Raw genomic sequence first — 22,242 nt, 5'->3', positions numbered from 1 at the left:
CTTATTTAATTGGTTTCTTTTAATTAATTGTACGTGATATATATATATATATATATATATATATATATATATATATATATATATATATATATATATATATAGATATATTCAATTTGCCTACATAAAATATCAGTATATATGGTATAGAACCCACTAATATTTGATTCGGTGTAATTCCGAATTTAGGTTTTAATTTGAAATGTTTGTTTCACAAATTTTTAAGTGATATTTAACTATGTAATTAAAAAAATGATACAAATGAAATCAGAGCTTTTATAAATTTTGTAAAACATTTTTATACCGATTTTATTTTGAGACATGCACAGTAAGTATGGTGAGATAGGGTTCCAAACCCAAATTCTTAATTCGGCTATTGTTTACAACTAATGTCTCATGAATAGCATGCCCCATGATATTTCTTCTGTTAGCGCGTTTGTTGATTCGTGTTTACTTTAATATTATAATTCTAATAGCGTTGATTAAGAGGATTATACCAAGTATTTACGTACATTACGTATAATGCAAGACTACTACTATTACATTACTCCCTCCAGCCGCATGATTCATGAGTAGAAAGGTAAATGATAGGGACGCTATCCCTATATAATCACTCACAAAATTTATATCCCTATATATCAAATATTATATAATAATAATAAACTAGTATTTTAATTTTTTGTACTATAAGAGATAAATTATTTATATATATATATATATATATATATATATATATATAATTGAAATTTATGATAAATAATAAAAACATTTTCTTAAAAGACTACTGAAATTCAATTAAGATATATAGAGATAAGATATACTAGATTGAAAGATGATTAAAAGAGAAAACATGGAGAATATTAAAAATGTCTAATTGAGAGCGGGAATGAAGTTTTATTCTTAAAAAAATAGATTAATTTTAAAAAAAATTATTTAATGAATTTTAAGTTTTTGTTAAAAAATTAAAATTATAAAAAATTAATTAATACATTAAATTATATTCAAAATTGTAAAAGTTAAATTAGGTAAGATACATACCATTATGTCATATTTATACATTTTTATATAATAATAGAAATTCTATTAAAAATATATTACAAATTATTTTATTATTAGGATAGATTTTTGCTTTTTCACACATCTATATAGGTAATTGCTTTTTCTCAAATTAAAAAGAAAAATATCAAATATGAAAAATATTTTTAGACTTTAATTAAAAATAATAATTATTATTTGATGTAATAAAAGAAATCAAGTGATATTATGTAATTAGATGATATATAATACACCAATGTGACCTAATAACGGCCATCAAACTTACCTACATAAATATACCAATGCTTTTACCGGTAAAAGCCACGAGCTTAAATATTTGATTTTATATTTTTATAACATTGTCAAACAGATTGACATGAATATGCTAAAGCTTTTACCAGTAAAAGGCAGGCACGAACTCAAGAACAAATGTATATTTTTATGGGACAGAGTTTTGTACAAGTCAAATAGGATTATAGACAATAAAGTTTTCATTTCAAGTATTTAATGTATTTATGTATTTAAATTTAAATTATTAATATTAATTAAGATAAAAATAATTTTATATCAATTGATTTAGGTACTTGGAGTCAGTGGTACGAGCTTAAATTAATATTTGATTTTACATAGTTAATTTATAATAAAAAATATTATATCTATAATTTAAATATTAATATTTTTATGGATTTTTTTCAATCAATAGATAATTGGTTTTTAAGCCATATTCCCTTTAGGAGACATTTGATAAAAGGGAAATTTTTTCCGACTATCGTGATTTTTAAGGAATAGTTAAAATATATTTAACACGAATATTATTTTTAAAATGAGGAAAATTTTATAAAAATATTGTTTAACTTAACAAGAGTGCTCGTTTATTCCTATGCATTCTTCAATGTAATTTTGGCAAGAGTATCCCTTATCCTTATGCATTATATATAATAAGAAATCAAAATTATGCAATTCTCAAAATGATAAAATAGGAATAGATCCAAAATGATTCTTGTTGACGACCAATTTTTTTAATTTGAAAAGGTTATGATTTATTAAGTCAAAATGACAAAACATTCTATAAAATACGAGGTTTAGCAATAATTAAATAGAAACTGGATTCAAAGTAGTTACAACTAAGAATCCATTTTTATTAAATATTAAATTATTTTAAGAATTAAATTTTTTAAAAATAAACTTATTTAAAATTCATTTTCACAACACTTTCTCTCTCTCTCTCGTCCTCTCTTATCTTTTTATCACTCGCTGATCGCTGATCACACCCTCAGCATATTGACACACATCAAACAATAAAGAATTAATCATGCCCAGTCTCTTAGTCTTTGTTAAGATGGACCTAAGAAGGTTCAAAAGGAAGAAATTTAAATAGTTGAAGGGACTATATTGGATGAACTTAGGATACATAGTATTTTATCTTTTAATGTTATTTAGTTTTATTTTAAATTCTATAAAACTAGATGAGAATAATTGTACCGTTGTTAATATAGGTTATAAATTGTTATATTGGATGAACTTAGGATACATATAGGTTATAAATTGTACCCACATTTGACTATGATCATTAATGAATAAATTGTTGGTAAGCATGATTTCAGACCAAAGAGAAGAGAGAATTGAGGGGGAAAAAGAGTGTGATAAATTGAAAATGAATTATATTGATAATGAGAAGGAATAAGTACAAAGTGATTAACTATAACTCTAATAGAAATATGAAAGTTTATTTTATTCATATAACTTTCTATATAGCTTGTAATGGTAAATTATTAAGAGTAGCTATAGCCTAGTTCTTGCTTTCTATCAGCCTCTCCATAAAAACACACACTCACATCATGATACCCTCACCAGCACCACAGCTGCATTTTCTGCACCTCACTTGGTCGTCTCCTATGCAGTCAACACAAATGGGCTCAACCCAGTGCCTAATCTAGTCCTATTAGTCTTTTGACATTTGAATCCTGCACCTTCCAAAGAAAGTTCCATGGACAAAAATGTCCCACCGTCTTCCTCTAGCAACTTACGTCCACCCTCCACCGTGTCCCAGATCTCAAGCTCACATCGGCTATTCCAAAATAGGAAAAATATTATTCCATAATAGTTATTCCAAGAGTTTATATCAGAACAACTATTCTACCATATAAAAAATTGTTTTCCAAATGGAATTTTTTTATTCCAAAATAAATATACATTTTCGGAATAATTATTCTAGAATACAAAAAATCTCATTCTAGAAAGAATTTTTTCTAATCCAAAATAATTGTTTTGGAAGTGTATATATATTCTAGAACAATTATTTTAAATAGAAAGAATTCTTTATAGAAAAATTATCATGGAATGAGATCTTTTTATTTTGGAATAAATATTTTAGAATACATTTATACTTTCAAAATAGAAAAACTCTCATTTTAAAATAGTTTTTTTAAGAAATTTTTTTTATATTTTGAGATAGTTGTTTTAAAATTATATAGGTATTCATGTGTATTTCATATTAGAAAAATTCTTTTCAGAAAACTATTCCAAAATGAGATTTTTTTCCTATTCTATAATTATATAATTCTGAAATAGAAATAATCGCATTTGAAAATTTTTTTTCTATTATGAAATAGTTATTTTAGAATTATATAGATATTCATGTGAGGTTGAGGCGAAGAACCTTAAAAAAGATAATTTAAGGATATTTTAAAATTGAGAAATGTTTTTTTATGATATTGTGCCTAAATTCTATAACTTTAAAAATATAATGGATGTTTATCTTTATGAAATAATTACTAGCATTAGTCGACTTAATACATTTTGTTTGTGTATCTGCTTACTTATTGTAAAATCATTAATTGATTGATAGTAGGATATTTTTATTTTATTTTGAGAAAAAAAAACACACACACATTATCAACATTAATTATGTACTCGTTGCTCCTATATCCTCAAGATTAACTATTACTTGATAATTTTACTAAAAGTATAATATATATATATATATATATATATATATATATATATATATATATATATATATATATATATATATATATATATATATATATCACCCATTATATGTTTACTCCTTTTTCTCAAAAAAAAAAAAAAAGAAAAAAAAACTTTTATTTAAGCACAAGTTAACTGGATGTCAGTTTCATATGCTTTTACCAAAGATTTTGGATTTAAATCTAAGGTATCTGGTTTTGAAGAGAGAATTTTATGGTTTATAATAATTCTATTTAACTTGAAAAGATTTTTCTCTGTAGTAGTGGTCTAAAAAAAGAAAAAAAAATTCATATGCTTCCATCTCACTTATTCTTTTTAGCGCACTTTTTTTTTTATATTAGTGGCTCGTTTTATTAGACAATGTTGATGGAAGTAGGTTCTTCCACCCAAACTTTTCCCTTTGAAATCAGTTCTTAAACTGATCCATTTGTTTCCCAGAAGTAAAAACTACACAATAAACTAAACATGCTTTTAATTTTCTCTAATAATTTGATTTGATTTTTTTAAAGTTTTTAATTTTAACATTGATATTTTAATTATTTCCATCAGGATCCATTATTCGGGTTTGTCTTTGCTTTGGCCCATACATTGTTTATAAACTAAATAATTAATAGTTACCAATCAAACAAGATTATCATGGTCTAAAAGGTCGACGAGTGTGTCCTCATGCGGCGTCAAGATTCATAGTTATCCATAGTTTATGTTTATCCTTATTTTATGAATGCGTTATATCAATTTTTCTCTGACACATTTTGTTAATACTTTTTTCTTATTAGTTAAATATTATAATACCATGAGAAAAATTATTAAATAAGGTGTAAAAAATTTAAAATCATGTGATTTTCATATATTTGTTAGTAAGAAAAAGAAATAAATAACTATTTTGATTATTAAAAATGTAAAAATTTAAATTTAATTATTAAATAGGTAAAAATATGAAAAATTGATTATACAAATAATTTGACAATAAATTCATCATTCAAAATGTATTATAATTTAATAATAAAATTATCTAACAATATCACATTTTCAGGTGCCAAATTAAGTATTTATTCTTAAGAAAAAGTGTTCTTAGCACTTCTATTTATTAATTAGTACAGGGTTTTAATTTTAAAGTAAAAATTGACACAAAATTTCCATGTCAAACTCAACAAGACCATGTTGACACTGAAGTTTGCCTCGTACTTCTTAAATTAACGTTATTTTTTAAGCACGTGGTTGTTTCGTTCCATCGTGAAATTCCATGCCGTGTCTCATTTTAACTTTGGAGTGAGAAATAGGAAAGGATATCTATCTATGGCGATTTGCAGATTGAAATCTTTGCTTTCTCTTTCGAAATGCAACTCTGCATTAGTCTCTTCTTCAATACGCACTTTCTCTTCGTCAGAAGTTCCCCCTCGTCACTTGCAGGTCTCTTTCTCTAATTTTATCTCTATTTTTGCCTATTCTAAGCTGAAATTGATTTGAGTATGCAAAAGTAAAACACTGGAATGTGTAGCTTCAGTTGGTTGAGTATGTGTATGTCCCCTATGACATGTTGTTACTTGTTAAGTTGATGCATGTTTTGTAAATTTTCACTTTTCTCTCTTCTCATCACTGTTGCACTGCAGAATGTTGGATTCATTGGTCTTGGAAATATGGGGTCCCGAATGGCAAATAATCTGATCAAAGCTGGATTCAGACTCACAGTTCATGACCTGTATTGTTTCAAACATTTTCTTGATCTTATCATGCTCTTTTTTTTTTCGAGTTCTTAAAATTGTCCCTGTGAGAATGCTATAAAGTATAATCTCATTTCATTTTTAGGTTTAATTCATCTTGGGGGCTTGTGGTACTTTTTTTTAATGGAACTGTTAATATGATTTTGGTTGTTTTATTTTTTGCTAATTTGAGTAGAATGTCTGTCGTGTTGTTAATTGAATTTGTTAAAAATTGGCAGAAACTCTGATGTTCTCGAGATGTTCTCTCAGATGGGAGTTCCCACAAAGAAAACACCTTATGAAGTTTCAGAAGCAAGTGATGTTGTAATCACAATGCTACCTAATTCTGCCCATGTGAGTATGGCCATTAGTTCCAAAAGGCATTCCCCTACATGTGAAAGCATTACATCATTTGTGGCTTCAATTTCTTTTATAGTTCTTCAACAATTTCTAATTGTTTGAATTATGATTTCAATTTTTTGTCAACTAGCTCAGATGAGAAGATTGTCAACTTCTCCATACAGTTTCTTTGGTAAAAAGAAAAAAAGAAAAAAAAGAAATTTGAAGTGTTTGATGTGACCTGTATTGCTATCTTATATACAAAAGTGAAGGCTTCTGATTCTGTAACATGATGAAATCCATTATTTTCCACCCTTTTCCATCAATTCTTCCCTATTTAACCTAGTGTAGCACATTACATCGAATAACATAGGATTTGTAATATATATCTGGAGACATAGAAATGAACATATTCAATAGTCAAGCATTATATCAAATTATTTTTGTATAGTCTGATTGTATCCTTTCTTCCATTTAGCTCTTTATAAATGATGGCATCTATATTAAAGCAAGCCCTAAACTGTAAACTGTCATTTAACTAAATAGTTTACTAAGCTGGGTACCTGAATATCTCATTTAGCATATTTCAGGTTTCCATGAAGTGTGTAATAGTTCCCAATATTATTATATGACTTTGGTCTGATACCAAAATAACATCCTTATTTAATTTAAGTAGGTGATTGATGTTTACACTGGACCAAATGGTTTGCTTCATGGTGGAAAACTCCTAAGGCCATGGTTGTTGTTAGATTCATCCACTATTGATCCAGAAACATCAAGAAACCTTTCTGCTACAGTATCTAATTATATTCTAAAAGAAAAGAAAGGTAACATAAAGTGAAATATCAACCAAGTAAAGCATATCATAACTTGAATTTCCATCTATGAATTTGTTAGTGCTTTTAGTACCATAGAATTATTTTTTATCATATATTCATTCATAACTAATTTATGAAAATGTCTTTTCACTTGTGTATACTATGGCTATGCTATCCAATTCACAAAAATTTGATATTTGTATAAAGCTCGAGAGGAACTTCTATTCTCTTCATGGAATATGTTTAACTCATGTCCCATTATTTGTGTTCATTTTTGCTCCCACACACAAACCCATAGTATATTTTTAGTGTTAAAATCACAAAGCCGTGGGTTCTGCAGTTTATACATCTTACTGTTCAAATATTTTATAAAGTTCCTTTCTGTCATTCTGTTGCATCATGTTCCTTCAACTTTTTAATGGATGAAGTTAACAATAGGTCTGCGGTTAAGGTATGTGTCAAATAAGTTTGGAACTACTACAATCTTACTGGTTCCAAACTGAAAATTGCCCACTACTTTGTGTCTCATGATTGTATTTGGTTGTCTAGCTTTTAGCATGAGTAGATTTTGCATTTTAGTCATTAGATATTACTTTGTAAAAAGATTCAAATCTGTATTCATTTGAAGATTAGTCTTGAATGGTAATGGATAGGAGTTCAATGAAGTCTTCTAGAGAATAAGCTGTCTCATTATATTCTTCTTTACGAATGGGTAGAGGGGCTGTCATAAAATCCTCCTGGTCTATCAATTGCTTTCAAGCAATTAGTAGGTTGAACGATTTACTCTTTTAATGTTGTGGTACTGAATGATTATACATTGTGTAGGTGATTGGGAAAAACCCTTCAAGTTGGATGCTCCTGTATCTGGAAGTGTTACTGCAGCTGAAGCAGGGACACTTACTTTTATGGTATTGTTACTGTTTTATTCTAACCTGCTGAAAATTTACATAAACTACAATATACTTGGTAAATTGGTAATAATTGTAGCTTCAATGTATCACTAATTTTTCCAATTCCTGTTGAGTACCAAATTGATGACATCAAATTAGACCTTAAATGATTAATTGCAGTCATTGAATGATATCAATCTGGTCCAAGTTTGCAGTAACTTTTGGACTATGATGGTGTCAAAAAAGTATCATAGAGTACCAAATTGATGCTTTGATGACCAAACTAGTAGTTCACTGAAGTTTAGTATATTCTCAATTTGATGTTAAATTTTGATAATAGTCATGCCACAATATTATCTATAATGCATTAAAGTTATGATTGGTTGACTACAAAGGTTGTAATGTTATGAACTGCACATGGGAATGAGGTAATAGTGCTAAAACAATTGCCGCAAAGTCGTAAATTGTTGGCAAAAAATGAGTAATAACAAGATATGGAACTTCCCCAGGTTGGTGGTTTGGAGGAAGCATTTCTTGCTGCAAAACCCTTGCTCTTTTCAATGGGTAAAAGTGCAATATATTGTGGTGGAGCAGGAAGTGGTTCTGTAAGTTACACATTACTTATAATTAGTGTAGGTTTATGGGTACTCCCAATTGCCTGTTTAACTGTAAGTCACATATTTTGTCCTGGGTTTTGTTATTAGGCTGCAAAAATTTGCAATAATTTGGCTTTGGCTGTTAGCATGCTGGGAATATCAGAAGCTCTTGCTCTAGGCCAATCTCTAGGTGTTTCTGCCAGAACCTTGACAAATATATTTAACTGCTCCAGTGCTCGCTGTTGGAGTAGGTATGTGGCTCTTTTCTCTGTCGAGTCAATGTGACAACTAGCTGCAGAATTATATTGGTTTAGTCAGCATCATTAACAATATGTAGTGGCTATGATTCTTAGGGGCCTTAGAATTAGTATTGTCATATTGTAGCTATAAAGGAATAGATATGAAGTAGAATGTAGGAGTATAGTTCCCCTAATACAAATGAAAGTAGCATGAAGTTCAAAAGGTCATAATGTTGAAGTACACCGTGTGAGAGACACATAACTAGTTGCCTTGACAGTTGACATAGCTTCACTGCTAGTGAAATATTCCTATCTCATTATTGGTGTTTTCGTCAAAAATTACTGTCCTCATATTTGTTGTCTTGTTGTATACTTTGAGACCCTTGTAGTTTTCTCCTGATAACAAAAATATGCTTCCTTTTCCAGCAATAAACCTTCCATTTATAGCTTAGTTCACAACTGTTAAGGAAATTTTTAGAAGGTTAAAGTTTTGGTATTTAGATTATCAAAATAATATGTTGAAGTTGCATTGATTACAGTGATGCTTACAACCCAGTTCCTGGGCTGATGGAAGGGGTGCCCTCGTCAAGGGATTATAACGGAGGGTTTGCATCCAAGCTTATGGTAAGTAACTGAGCTTTAACTCAACTTGAAAATGTTTAATTCTGAATTTGTGATGATTGTACCACTTGGAAATCTTTAGTATGAATAGTCATAACAGTGGGATGCAACTACGCCAAATTTAGACCTCTAATAATCATTGATTTCAACAGTTAAAGCTTGCAAAAATGCATTGCTAAGAGGGACAATCTCAACCCAAACTAGATTAGTCTCACAGCTAAGGGTGTGGGGATACAAGAGCATGGACACACGATAATAATAATAAGAATGACCAATTTGATATATACTGAAATTTATTTGGGAAACTTACAAAAAAAGAAGAAGAAATTCTTGTTAAAATTATTTTCAATTTAGAAATAACTAACTGCTCAACTAGTTCATGATATTCAAAGAATGGGTGGCTAATAGCATAATTAACCAAGTTTTTTTTCTCTCTGAAAAATCTCTCTACGTTGGCTCCACTAGCAAAGCTTTACATGTTCTTTCTGAAATTTACATGTTCTCTTTTAGCAATACAATGCATGCTAAATTGTTATTAGCTTGTAAAATTTTGTTAATTTGTCCCAAAAAAAGAAAAAAAAAATGAATTTGGTAAATGCCTATAGATTGAAGACCAAGAACAACTCCAAATGAAACTATTAAAAATGACCTAAATCGAATGCCTTTATGAAGAATTGGTTCATGACAAAACACAATGTTCTACTCTATTTTATTGGGTTACAGCCTGGGAACGGCCAGAAAACTTTTTATCTGGTGCACAATTTCCTTTTTTAGAGCTTTTGCAGTATCCTATATATATTAATGATGTTGACTCATGCTGTTTCTCTTTTCGTTTACTATTCTCACTTTGTTCCTAGCAATCTATTATACATTTCTTGGATGCCTTTCTTAATTTTTTGTTTTGTGAAACCTGATGTTGGATTTTATACAAAATTATATATAACCTGCTAAATAAAGTGTAATGATTTTTCTAAAAAATCTGTTTCTACAAGTGTGTTTGCTTTAGTTTGAATTTTTGGTTCTTAAAAATAAGTCGAATTAATTGTATGTGTGCTCCAGGCAAAAGACTTGAATCTAGCGGTAGAATCAGCTAAGCTGGCCGGATGTAAATACCCACTAACATCACAAGCACAAAAGATGTAAGTCCCTCTTCTTGCATATCCTTGGCATGTCATGTACACCTCTTTCTGTTAAATCCATTGGTGAAAACTGTTGTGATTCTGAACCTTAAAACTATTATAATATGTATGTGCTGCTTAAGCATTAAGATGGTACAATCAGTGTTTTTACTAAAGCAAACAAATTATGCAAACTGCCAACTAGATGAATCAACTTATGTTTTTTTATATAGATAACTCAACTTGTGTTGAATATGAAGGCCATGTATGATCACGGCTCTTTCACTGTGCATTTTTTTAATTAAAATTTTCGGTAAATAGTTGGTCAGAGGAATGTTACATGAGATTCTGTTGTATTTTCTTTCCCAAATTCATAAATATTTGGTCTTCATAATTCAATGACTAGACAGTAAGACGGAATAGAAAAATATACCCGATGTGTTTATATATAAGTTGAGCTTGAACTCCCACTCTCGTTATGAAACGAAATTCCACTTCTATTGCAACATGTAATGCCAATACATATTTTATTGGCAAATTAATACAAAAGGATTTCAATTCACTTAATTTCAAATATTGAGAAGGATTAGCTTTTAAAACACATTATACTGGAGTCGAAGCCTTTTCTTTTATTGTTTTCTGTTTTCTAGCGAAAGGTGGCATGTTTTATTTGGATGATGCACCACTTTGGCAAATGCATAATTTCCTATATGTCTTTATTAATAGCTTTAACTCCTTTAGAAATCCAAGGGGGGAGGTTTTCATTAGCTACATCTGACTCATGAGTTGGTAAAACTAACTTATAAGCTAAAGCTAGTTGAAAGCTTTAGTCCTGAGTATATGAAGTATTAGCAGTTTGTTTACCAATGAATTTTTTGTGCAGATATACTGAGCTCTGCAGCGTTGGCCATGAAGCCAAAGACTTTTCATGTGCTTTTCATCATTATTACTCTGGAATGGACGAACCTCATGATAAGTAAATTAAGATGTTGGTTGTATACATGAAAATGTTTTGATCCCATGCCTAATATATATGGCAAGAACATCAATTGAGCTCAATGAAGTTGTAGAAACAGTTGCAACTTATTGCAAATAGTGAGATTCCGCAAGACAAGCAAATACTAAAGCACTAATTCTAAATGAGTACATGCAATATTGAAAACAGAGACGAGCACCAACTTTTGGTCAACATTGCTTGTCCAATTGACAGTTTGTAATTGTATGCTAAGAAATTCCATAGACTCTAAGAAACTTCATTTTGAGAAAACATAAAGACAACTAAAACTTCTCTCCACAAAAACACTTAGGCAAACACATCCATGATCCACGGCACAGTAATTTGCAATAGTAAGCTCCAAATCTGTTCTAAGATCGTAAGTTCCTCGGTTAGTTGGTTCCTTCTGCAAAACCACCAAAAAAGTTACAAGCAGACAAGGTTGGGGAGGGGGAGGAAGCAAATCCTTTTCAAAAATAAATAAATATATGAACTTAATCCAATATCACTTTAATTTTGACTGAATATAATCACATTAATTTAAAATAAATCACCTTAAGCAGAAAGGAAATGTTTTATCAAACCAGTCATTATTTAACAATAGCAATGGATATTTTTATATAGCTACTTCAAATTAACCTCGCACTAAAGTAGTTACCTGCATATATCAGTGACAGCTTTCAGTGCTTTCCTCCATGCTTAGATTTTGAGGGAATCTTCCCATATGCTTTAAGCCTCGATTGTGATAATTTCAAATTAGCCACTTGCCGCCTTCTCTTGGCTTTCCTTGATAGATTATCCCTATTAATATTTGATTCTTCTGTGCTTGGTTTTTCGTTCTCCACAACACTTTTTGATGAAGTTATCTTGCCAGAATCAACCTTTGACTTCTTCCTTTTCTTCTTATCCAAACTTGATGTGCGAAGGAGCTCCTTAGCCCTCATCTTCAGCATGTATCTTTTCTGTTTGCTTAGTTTCCATTCCTCCTCCTGGTAAGGAGCAAGCTTTTTCAAGGAAACATACTGATTCAATTCCTTGTCATCCATCAATAGTATCTCTGAGGCACTCAAGCCAAATCTACTTGGTTTTGTTTTGGCATACTTGAATCTTGTCTTCAGGTCCCCAATTGTGTCCTCATAATCTAATTTATAGTACTCATCCATCATTGCCTGTCTTGCTTTCTCCAAAAGTGCTGTTTTGCGCTTCCTCTTCCGACTACCTTCCTCAGGAATTTTCTCTTCTTTTTCATCTTCTCCTTCCGGGAGATTGTCATCACTAGTATTCTCAAACCTTTCTTTTTCATCTTCTGCTTCAGGGAGATCGTCATCACTAGTATTCTCAATCTTTTCTTTCAGTGCTTTTTCCCTTGCAGCTAAAAACCCACCATTAGATCCGCATGCATCCCAGCCTTTAGGAAGCCCAAGTAATTCATCCTCCTTTTCAAAATCTGGCTTCTCATTGTCATCAATGTCACTACAAAAGTCAGGGTCAGCATCCACTGCATTATAATATTTCTCGTCAAATGCCTTCTTCATCATTCTATCATACTCCTCTGGGTCAAATTCCTCTTCAATTTCTGCCATGGACAATGGAATAATATCATCACCATGGATCCCTGCAGTCTTCATTATCTTTTTAACCTTCTCCTGTATTTCCTGCTTCTTCAAATTCTTTAAGCGTTTCAACTCCTCCTCCCTCTCCTTTTGTTCTATAGCCATTCTCTCCTCTTTGCTCTTTCTCTGCTCTTTCCTTGCATTCGTCTTCTTCCTCACTGATCCCTCCACCTTCCGAGCATGACCCAACACCCTATCTCCTGGATTTTCCTGAAATCTGTACTCATATTCTTCCTGTCTCTCGAGCTCTATCTCATCCTCTGAAATCTCTTGCAATTCATCCTCTCCAACATTCAAATTCTTCCCACTCTTGTCAATCCACAATTTGTTCATGAAATAGCTTCTTAGAAACTTGGAATTTTCATTTGATTCTACATCTCCACCAAAATACTCATCCAGCTTCTCCTCAAGTTCCTTGTCATCACTATCTACTTTGTCCTCCTCACCTACCTTCTCCTTCACAGTGAAAAACTCCTCTTCACCATCTTTCAAACCCTCCCTTTCTACTGCTTCCAGAAAAGCCTTTTTCAACTCCTCTTGCTCATCACCATAAGTCTTCTTCCCATCCTTATTAACAAAGTCTTTATCTTTGGAAGGCATTACCTTCTTACCCTTACATTTTTCCATTTCATCTATCTCCTCTTCATCACCAAAATCTGCCCCCTCCTCAATCAAATGCTTTGCCACCACATCCTTCAAATACATTGGCTTTTCACCCTTCTTGTCTTTTGATTTAAATTTCTCCTTTTCATTGCTTTCATCATCAATGCTATCATCATCCGACCCAAAGAGCCTAACATCTTTTAGCTTAAGAATAGGATCTTGCTTCTTCACCTTAATTAAGGCATCAAAGAACTCCTTGTCACTCCTTCTAGAATTGACAAGTGTCTCATAGTCTTCATCATCTGATGATGACTCAGACTCAGATTCCTCCTCACCTTCAGAATGTGAGGGTGAAGGTGAATCAATAACACCCTTCTTTTTTAATTCCTCAAAACGCTGGAGGTCCTCCCGCTTCTTGTTGTGCTCAAACCTACGAGCATACTTCTCGTCTATCTTGATCTTTGAAATGTCCTCATTTTCGGAATCACTGCCATCAAAAAGTTGCAGAGGCATTCTCTACAGTGACAAGGCTAACTGCTACAAATTAATCCTCCAAAACACAGATCCCCCCGAAGATATGTTCAGCGTATAATCTGAAATTTCCAAATATATACCAAACACTTAGCAGGTTTACATAGGAAATTTGCCAAAAGCAAGCGACTAGAACTTGTCGGGTCATAAAATAAAAATAAAAACAGAACTATATTCCTCTCATGCAGAACATTATTTCAAAGTTTCTAGTATCATTGTTTTTAAAAAATACTTGTTTTATTTATTTAACACAGTTAACTTGTGTCAGGTGGGTAAGGGAAACATCAAACAGCTCTTTTCTGGTGTACAATGACAGGCGACACTGAGGTTAAGAACCTATGATCTCATGCAAACTACCCAAACCCTCCACCAGTAAGCTAACCCTAGCGGGTATAACATCAAACAGGTAGAGTACAAAGACAAGATGAAATGAGTAACACAATACAATACAGATACAGATAGTGGGTAGCAAGATAATAAATACAACCCCAATAAAGAGCACTTGCAGTGTTGTTAGGGAACTAAATAAATAAGCAACAAAACGGAGCAGAATGGTATGACAATTTTTGAAACTGAAGTCACAGGAGATAGATAGAAAGAACAGAATACATAAAGCGTTAATGAATAAGAAAAAGGTAAGTGTCTAACCAGAACGAACGGAGACAGAGACAGAGGCAGGGACCGTAAATGAGACGCCGGAGACGAAGCGAACCAGAGACAGAGACAAGATCGTTTGTGATTGTGAATTTCACACGTTCAACCAAACCTTACGTTATTAAAAACAAACATAACGGGTTTGACCAAACCGACCCGCTCCAATTTGTGGTCAGACTTTGTAGATTAGATCTGGTGCCAAATCTATAATCTATAATATTTATTAGGTTTAAATATCTTTTTAGTTTTATTAATTTATTGTTTTTTTATTTTTTTTTCTTTATAAAATTATTTTTTATTTTTAGTTTTTATAAATTATATTTTTTTATTTAAACAATATTTTTTTCCATGTTTAAAGTACTATAAAATATTTTAAGGACTAAAAATAAAAAATAAAAATTTTACAAAGATGTAAAATAAAATAATACTAAATTAAAAAAATTAAAAAAATATTTAAACTTATTTATTAAATTAAATTACAAGAAATCGTGAATCTTATTTTTTTCTTTCATAAATCTTGCATGAAAATGTGTTTAGAAGTTTAGAACAAAGGATCTCATTGAGCATATGTTTGATTGTGGATAAATATGAGAGAAAGGGAGAGAAATTTTTAAAATTATGTGCGGATCCCACACTTTTACTGTCTAATTTAATTCAGATATTCCTTCCCAACTCTCTTCCATTTTTTTCTCTTCTACACAATCAAATCCACCATACAGTTGGCTAGCTAGGTTGTATGGCAGAGACCAATAATTTATATTCTACATTAATATCATGATATCCAAAAATCTTATGCCAATATTTTATAACAATATAAAATGTATTATTAACATTTACATTGCTGTAGTAAAAAAAAAAACATTTACATACCTGCAAACAAAAAAAAAACATTTTATATACTAAAGATAAATTATTGCATGCACATAATTAATCTTTGTACTGCAGTAAAAAAAATATATTAACCTTTATACTACAAGTAGCATGGACCATAAAATATATTTAATAAAAATTGTCTTCAGCCTTTCAAATATATGTAAATGAATAAAAAAATTAAATTTATGAAACCCATTTTTTTGTGTTTTGACATAGTTATTAATTTTCATTCAGAATATATATGTTTTTTCCAATTTTTTTGGGAGGGGGGAGAAGATTCCTCTTAAGGTATGTTTACAAATTAGAAGTTTAATTTTCAAGAAAAAAATAAATTTGTGCTATTTTTATTTTAAAATTAAGAAAATTATATAATATTCATTAAAATAAACACATGATTAAGACAATAAGCTTATATTTATTTTCTGTTTTATTTCTTTTATTAAAAATTATCAATTTAAAAAATACTTATAGAAACAAAAAATTATCTTCCCTTTTCCATGAAATCTCCATTCACAAACATAGACTTAGTTTTTGCTTGATAAAAAGGTAAGTTAAATTCTTTGTAATTATCCAGGCCTGTAACTCACTTAGTGAATAGAGTCATTGAGTATTATAAATTTCGTAATATCTATATTTGATTTCTCTTGAATAAAAAAATCTATCGTAATTTTCCAAAGCAGCAAATAACTGTTTTCGTAATGATTTTACCATGATTTTATTCTTAAAGTTAATTTTTACCGCCAATCCAAAACAGTGTTAGAGTACATGTCCTCTGACTCTTCACCTTAGCTATTGCAAGATCATGCATTAGCACAATGCAATCTTATTTTAAGAAAGTTTCCAACACAACCCATTTTATTTCAAATTCACTTTTAATAAAATTCAATTTTAAAATACAAATATTCTAAACCGATAATACTTATTTGATTGTGGAATACCCTACAAAAGGATCCTTCAAGTATAGAGCCTCATTTAGGAAGAGATTGAGATTTGAGACGACCAATGCAATCTAAAAAGGTTATGTAGGTAAGGACCAAAGAAAAGAAAATGGCTAGTGAATATGGAGGATTGGAAGATTTTAAAAGAATTGGAAGTTTAAGAGCAAGATTTTAAGATTTTAAAACATCAAATCTAATGTTTGAAAATCTCTTGAATTGAACAACGAATTATACTTCTAGATAAATCTGTAAGAAATAAATACCGGTAGTTAATCAACACAGGCAAAGATTGAATTTAATAAATCATGGCTTCCACAACCATTGTGATTACATGACAATAGTAACAGCTACTGTTACTCATTAGTGGCACGCAACTTCCTGAAAGTGAAAACCAGCTGAGTTTGCGGAGAACTATGTCCAACATCTTTGGCCATCAACTCTAAAAAAGATCAATTAAATCAACAAAAAAATATAACTGCTAAGTGCTAACGGTTACATGACCAACTTGTACAGCCTTCAACCGTGTAGTACTTGCAAAGAAATGACCATTCATAGCACATACCATTTCAAGACAGAATTAGATGGTCACAACCCATCAAGTAACATCCATGTATATGCTTTTGGCGCAGCCCCATTTTTACAGCTAAAAAAATGGTTAATACAAACATGTTAAAAGGCCAAGCTCTGAACCAACATGGGACACTAATGAGACATTAATTCCCACAATATGTCAAAGTTGAAACAGTTAGCATGAGCAGATTATATAGAAGAGAGATCTTCATAAATAGTCTTGATACCAGGCCTTTCAGAAACAGACCGAATGCACCGCATCACTATTCCCAGGACCTCCTTCATTCCCTTTTCTGCAATTGGATTGCTCATTTCTGGCATCAAGGTAGCATCAAAACATTCTGAGCCTCGGCCTTCTGCTACGCGCAACCTTACCCAATCTGTCAGATCAACACCTCCCTCCTCACTAGATATAACATCACCAGCACACCTTCCAGTTAGAAGTTCCAAAAGTATCACTCCAAAAGCATAAACATCTGACTTGAAGGAGGGCATTGGCTTCTTGGAAGCAGCTAACTCTGGTGCACGATAACCCAAGACCCCAGCATCAAGAATCTGTTCAATGTTACCAGCTCGAGTCATGAGTCGGTGAAGGCAGTAATCGGCGACACGTGCATTCATATCAGTTGTATCTAACAACACATTTGTAGCTTTGAGATTCCCGTGAGGAACAGCACGATCAAAATGGAGATAGTTCAGACCACGTGCTACATCGACTGCTATTTTGAGCCTCTGGGCCCAAGTTAGTGGTGGACCTTTTCTTCCTGGTCGATCTGACAGTTGAAATTTATAATTAAGTTCAAACATGACATATTTAGGAATGAAAGACTAATAGATATAATAGATGACTATTAGAAACCTTTACTAGTTGCACCAGTAAAATATAATAGGCATTAGAATCAATGCATACAGACACACAGAAGACACATTAGAATTAATGCATAGTAGGCATCATGCAACTACAGTACAGATTACTTTACATGGGAGCTAAGGCATTATCAGATTCAAGCATAACCAATCAGTTTAGAAGGATTGAGATTTACACACTTCAAATGAAATTTTTTTATCTTTGGCAAATTTTGACAAAAACTGACATATTTCCTTGCATGTAGATTATATTTTTCGAAAGAGTGATTTTTGTGGTGCAATTTGAAGGAATCAGACTGAAAATTATAAATTAAGTAATAAAATTTATATAAGGCTATCAATATAAATATATCAAATATGTGTGATGAACAAGCAGATTTTATAGTAGAAGCTGCCATGGCAAGCACTTCCAAGCATTTCAAAAGACCATTTAGATATGTTAACCATTTGGAAATCAAGGATCATGTTATTTTAGTCTACTATATTATCCTATCCTTCAAATCCTCTATATATCTTGTTTATTAATTCTAACCTACCCAACACCACTCCTAAGGTGCCTCCTTTATTTAAGGTTCAAGTTTAAGAAAAGCAGTCTAATCATATTAGAAGGAAAGTCAACATATTACCATAAAGAAAACTAGCAAGACTTCCGGGTGAGATGTAATCTGAAAGTATAAGCTTTTCATGCTGTGTAGGACCCCAATAATATCCTCTCAATCCTACAACATTTGGATGTCTGATGTTTGCAAATTTCTTCATCTCCTTGACAAATTCTTTTCTCTGTTTTGCCACTCCTTCTCTCAACCACTTCACTCTCAACAACAAACCATTCTCCAGAGTTGCCTTGTAAGAAGTACCATGACTACTTCTTCCCAAAACTTCAGCTGGGGCCCTTGAGAGCTCCTCAGGTGTCAATGTTATCGTATCATCCAGAAAATGCAGCTCACCAATCAACCGATCTGGCGATCTCGTATCTAGTCTTGCAAGATTTTCACCAGTAAGTGAATCACCAGATTCTGGTGACCATGAAAAGTGGCTTTGTTTTGATGGAGAGAACCCCGTTACAGCTGCCATTTTTTCGTCAGAGCTGATAATCTCCGATGGTGACTCTTTGCGTGAGGTCACAAGGTCCTCAGCTGAAACAACCAAAGCACCACCCCTATCAGTCGTACGAACAGGAGCCGAGATAATTGGTTGAGGATGCCTGTGGATATCCTTACTTGCATCATATTCTTGTGGAGATCTTGATATACGTATGTAGTGTATGAAGACAGCAAGCAAGATTAATATGAAGAGTGCAACCACGCATGACACTATGATTATGACTTTAACTATGGTGTTCATATGCTTCCTCTTGGAACTTTTAGCAGGTGAACTGACTGATCCAGGAGGACCATTTGGAAAATGTAACTTGGTATTCCCAGGAAAGAAAGAAGAACTAGGAAACTTTCTAAGAACTTCCGGGACAAGTCCTGACAGATCATTTTGTGAAGCATTAAAGTTTTGGAGCCCCTTTGGGATGTTACTTGGTAGAGGACCAGCAAAATGATTCTCTGATATATCCAGGGAGTCTAGTGAACTCATGTCAGCAATGGTAGTTGGAAGAGAACCAGAAAAATTATTTCCAGCAATATTTAGCACTTTCAGGCCAGTTAATGACCCAAACTCATCAGGAAAATAGCCATTAAGCTGGTTGTGAGAAAGATCAAGAATCTGAAGATCAGATTGGTCAGCAGAAGATGAAAACTTGATGCCACCAGAGATCATATTATTTTCAAGGTGCAGCTCTTGCAATGTGGACAGTGTGAGCAGATTAGCTAGAAGTAGTCCATCCAATTGGTTGAAACTAATGTCGAGCACTCTAAGCTTTGGATACTGTGTTAAGACTTTTGGAAGGGAGCTGCTTAGAGAATTATGGGATAGGTTCAAATAACTCAATCGCAAAAATTGAGGAGTTTCCTCAGGGATGGTCCCCGTCAAATGATTCCCACTGAGATCAAGAAATTCTATATTCCCCCATTTCAACATCCTGGTCAAGTTTCCTTCTAATTTGTTGTTTGACAGATCAAGTACAGCACAGCTTCCAGTCAGCAGCGGCAGATCACCCGTGAACTCATTTGATGAGAGATTAAGAGAATGAAGTGTTGTTGATGTAATTATACTTAGTGGCCCTGAAAAACAATTAGAATATTAGACAAATAATAACAGAAGCTAAGGACTCTCATGTAACACCACAAACAATCAATTCCATTAGGAAAATATGACAGGTTTTTTATTTTGAGCAAAAGAAAAAATGGAACTGCCAATATACCTGAGAGGTTGTTGGCACTCAAATCCAATTCAGTTAAAACCAAAGAGTCTCCTTTCAGCAGGCCATTAGGAATAAATCCTGAAAATCTGTTGTTGCTAAGTCTAAGAACTTCAAGATCATAAACAAAATCAAATCCAGGCAATTCTCCATCCAACTGATTGTAGCTGAGGTCCAACACCTTCAAGTTTTCAAAAACAGGTTCAGCAGCTCCACTAGCCAATGACCCAGTAAGCTTGTTGTGGCTTAGATTCAGATGCTTAATACTTTCAGATATTCGTGGTAGAAACTTCTTCTTGGAATCAGAACTTGACAGCATGTTCTCACTTAAATCAACATAGCTGGCACTTGATAAAAGCATAAATACAACATCCAAATTACCTTCAAGCATATTTCCATGCAAGTCAAGTTTTTCAAGAGCGGGGATCAGCTCAAAACCTTTGGGAACTTTTCCAGTGAAGCCATTATGAGACAAGTTAAGAGATACAAGACTAGTCGTCTTAGTCAACGTCACTGGCAGCATTCCAGAGAAGGAGTTGCGGCTCAAGTCCAGGGACTTGATGGAGGCCATTTCTGAAATAGAGTCAGGAATTGGGCCGGAGAAGTTATTTCCAGCCAATGACAGATTCTGCAAGCTCCGTAACTCACCAATTCCCAATGGCAAGGATGAGGAAAAGAGGTTATTGGAGATATCCAAGAATTCAAGGCTTTTGAAATCAGCAATGTTGTCAGGTAGTGTTCCTGATATGGAATTGTTGGACATGGAGAGTTTCACAAGCTTTGTAAGATTTGAAAACACACTCAGGTCAGGGTCAGCAGAGAGACCCAAGTTATCAAGGACAACCCCAGCAACATTGCCAGCATTGCACAGAACTCCATTCCATGAAGATGGGCATCCATCAAAGTCAATGGATTCCTCATTCCAGGAATTGAGAACATAACCAGTAGGGTCATGCTTGATGCCTTTCTTAAACTCCAGCAATGCTAAAATGTCCTGAGAAGGAAGCTGCCCCACCACAGAGAAGAAATATAAAGATAACACTAAAAGGCTAAAAGGCTTCATAGTCTTCTACAGACACTAGAATGTTTACTTCTGTGTAGTTCACACTAAGTGAAGACAGAAAGGGAGCTTTCACCCTTTTAGTTCAAAAGGATAAGCAACTATCTTCACCCCACCAAAAAAAGGTACAAATAGAATTCCAAGATGCCCTTCTTTGGTTCTTCTAAAAGAAAGCAGCAATTTAGAAAAGAAGCAAGCAAACACAGTCTTCAAAAGAGAGAGTTGGGTCTTCAAGCTTCTCAATCCACACTTAGTGAAGGACTTACAGCAAAAACGAAAAGAGGGGTTCTTCAAAACCACAAGTGCCCCAACCTACAGCAAGCAAAGATAGACAGCATTCAATAAGAAATGATAAAGCCAGAACAAAATATTAAACAAACAAAAAAAAAACTACACAGAGTCATCGACTTTACTTACTAAACAACCACCAAATGATGGGAAACTAGTAGCTCCAAGAGATTCGTTGTCCTTCAACAAAACAAGAAAAACTTTACAACAAATGCAGTGCAGCTTCTTTTGCAGAGACAACCATTAGCTGCATGGTGTAACCTAGAAACATGAAATGCACTGAAATGAACCAAACAAAATGTGTGAATGTTGAGAGATCTGAGACATAAAACACTATGTTTCTTACCAAAAACACTTCCTAAAGCACAATGTAGACTGTAGCAGAAATCCCTCCCCTCAGGTATGAATCTTTTGAAGCAGACAGGAGAGTTTAGCACAAAGATTAGAACTTTAAAGTTAAAACTTCAGAAATTAAGTACAGTACAGCAGCATTGTAGCCACAACCAAGTTAAGGGGAAAAGGGAAATGAGAACCAGTTGACACTCCATACTGCAATAAAGGAGAAGGGACCCAGAATTTTTTTTGGTCCTAAAAGGCTT

General features: G+C 32.5%; 3 protein-coding genes across 8 annotated transcripts; 1 reads left to right on the top strand and 2 right to left on the bottom strand.

Annotated features, from left to right (window-relative positions):
• Positions 1–5,181: 5,181 nt before the first annotated feature.
• Positions 5,182–11,484, top strand: LOC114386757 (probable 3-hydroxyisobutyrate dehydrogenase, mitochondrial). The gene is made up of 10 exons (XM_028346798.1): positions 5,182–5,433; positions 5,634–5,722; positions 5,963–6,077; positions 6,739–6,889; positions 7,706–7,788; positions 8,280–8,375; positions 8,475–8,617; positions 9,145–9,229; positions 10,286–10,365; positions 11,228–11,484. Exons 1-10 carry the CDS (start codon positions 5,320–5,322, stop codon positions 11,322–11,324), a joined length of 1,053 nt encoding a protein of 350 aa, XP_028202599.1. The 5' UTR covers positions 5,182–5,319; the 3' UTR covers positions 11,325–11,484.
• On the bottom strand, positions 11,409–14,854 carry LOC114386756 (protein KRI1 homolog). Its single transcript, XM_028346797.1, has 3 exons — positions 14,734–14,854; positions 11,997–14,147; positions 11,409–11,744 (listed from the first exon to the last, which is right to left on the bottom strand). Exon 2 carries the CDS (start codon positions 14,065–14,067, stop codon positions 12,019–12,021), a length of 2,049 nt encoding a protein of 682 aa, XP_028202598.1. The 5' UTR covers positions 14,068–14,147; positions 14,734–14,854; the 3' UTR covers positions 11,409–11,744; positions 11,997–12,018.
• A 1,964-nt stretch (positions 14,855–16,818) lies between these two features.
• Positions 16,819–22,242, bottom strand: LOC114388516 (LRR receptor-like serine/threonine-protein kinase GHR1). Of its 6 annotated transcripts, none has more exons than XM_028349037.1 (5): positions 21,990–22,242; positions 21,773–21,922; positions 20,299–21,667; positions 18,614–20,158; positions 16,819–17,893 (listed from the first exon to the last, which is right to left on the bottom strand). In XM_028349037.1, exons 3-5 carry the CDS (start codon positions 21,356–21,358, stop codon positions 17,310–17,312), a joined length of 3,189 nt encoding a protein of 1,062 aa, XP_028204838.1. In that variant the 5' UTR covers positions 21,359–21,667; positions 21,773–21,922; positions 21,990–22,242; the 3' UTR covers positions 16,819–17,309. The 6 variants fall into 6 exon arrangements, with proteins under 6 accessions (XP_028204838.1, XP_028204837.1, XP_028204836.1 ...); XM_028349036.1 differs by having other exon boundaries at positions 21,769–21,904; XM_028349035.1 differs by having other exon boundaries at positions 21,773–21,904.

Source organism: Glycine soja, chromosome 15 (assembly GCF_004193775.1).
Source record: "Glycine soja cultivar W05 chromosome 15, ASM419377v2, whole genome shotgun sequence".
NCBI lineage: Eukaryota > Viridiplantae > Streptophyta > Magnoliopsida > Fabales > Fabaceae > Glycine > Glycine soja.
The sequence above is the reverse complement of the archived record's forward strand: the minus strand, read 5'-3'. Positions and strand labels throughout refer to the sequence as shown.

Coding starts and splice junctions, on each gene's coding strand:
- LOC114386757 (XM_028346798.1), top strand. CDS start 5,320: ATGGCGATTTGCAGATTGAAATCTTTGCTTTCTCTTTCGAAATGCAAC. Junction 5,723..5,962: donor AGACTCACAGTTCATGACCT/GTATTGTTTCAA, acceptor AAAAATTGGCAG/AAACTCTGATGTTCTCGAGA. Junction 10,366..11,227: donor ACATCACAAGCACAAAAGAT/GTAAGTCCCTCT, acceptor TTTTTTGTGCAG/ATATACTGAGCTCTGCAGCG.
- LOC114386756 (XM_028346797.1), bottom strand. CDS start 14,067: ATGCCTCTGCAACTTTTTGATGGCAGTGATTCCGAAAATGAGGACATT.
- LOC114388516 (XM_028349037.1), bottom strand. CDS start 21,358: ATGAAGCCTTTTAGCCTTTTAGTGTTATCTTTATATTTCTTCTCTGTG. Junction 20,159..20,298: donor GAGTGCCAACAACCTCTCAG/GTATATTGGCAG, acceptor ATTGTTTTTCAG/GGCCACTAAGTATAATTACA. Junction 17,894..18,613: donor TCTTGCTAGTTTTCTTTATG/GTAATATGTTGA, acceptor TTCAACTGTCAG/ATCGACCAGGAAGAAAAGGT.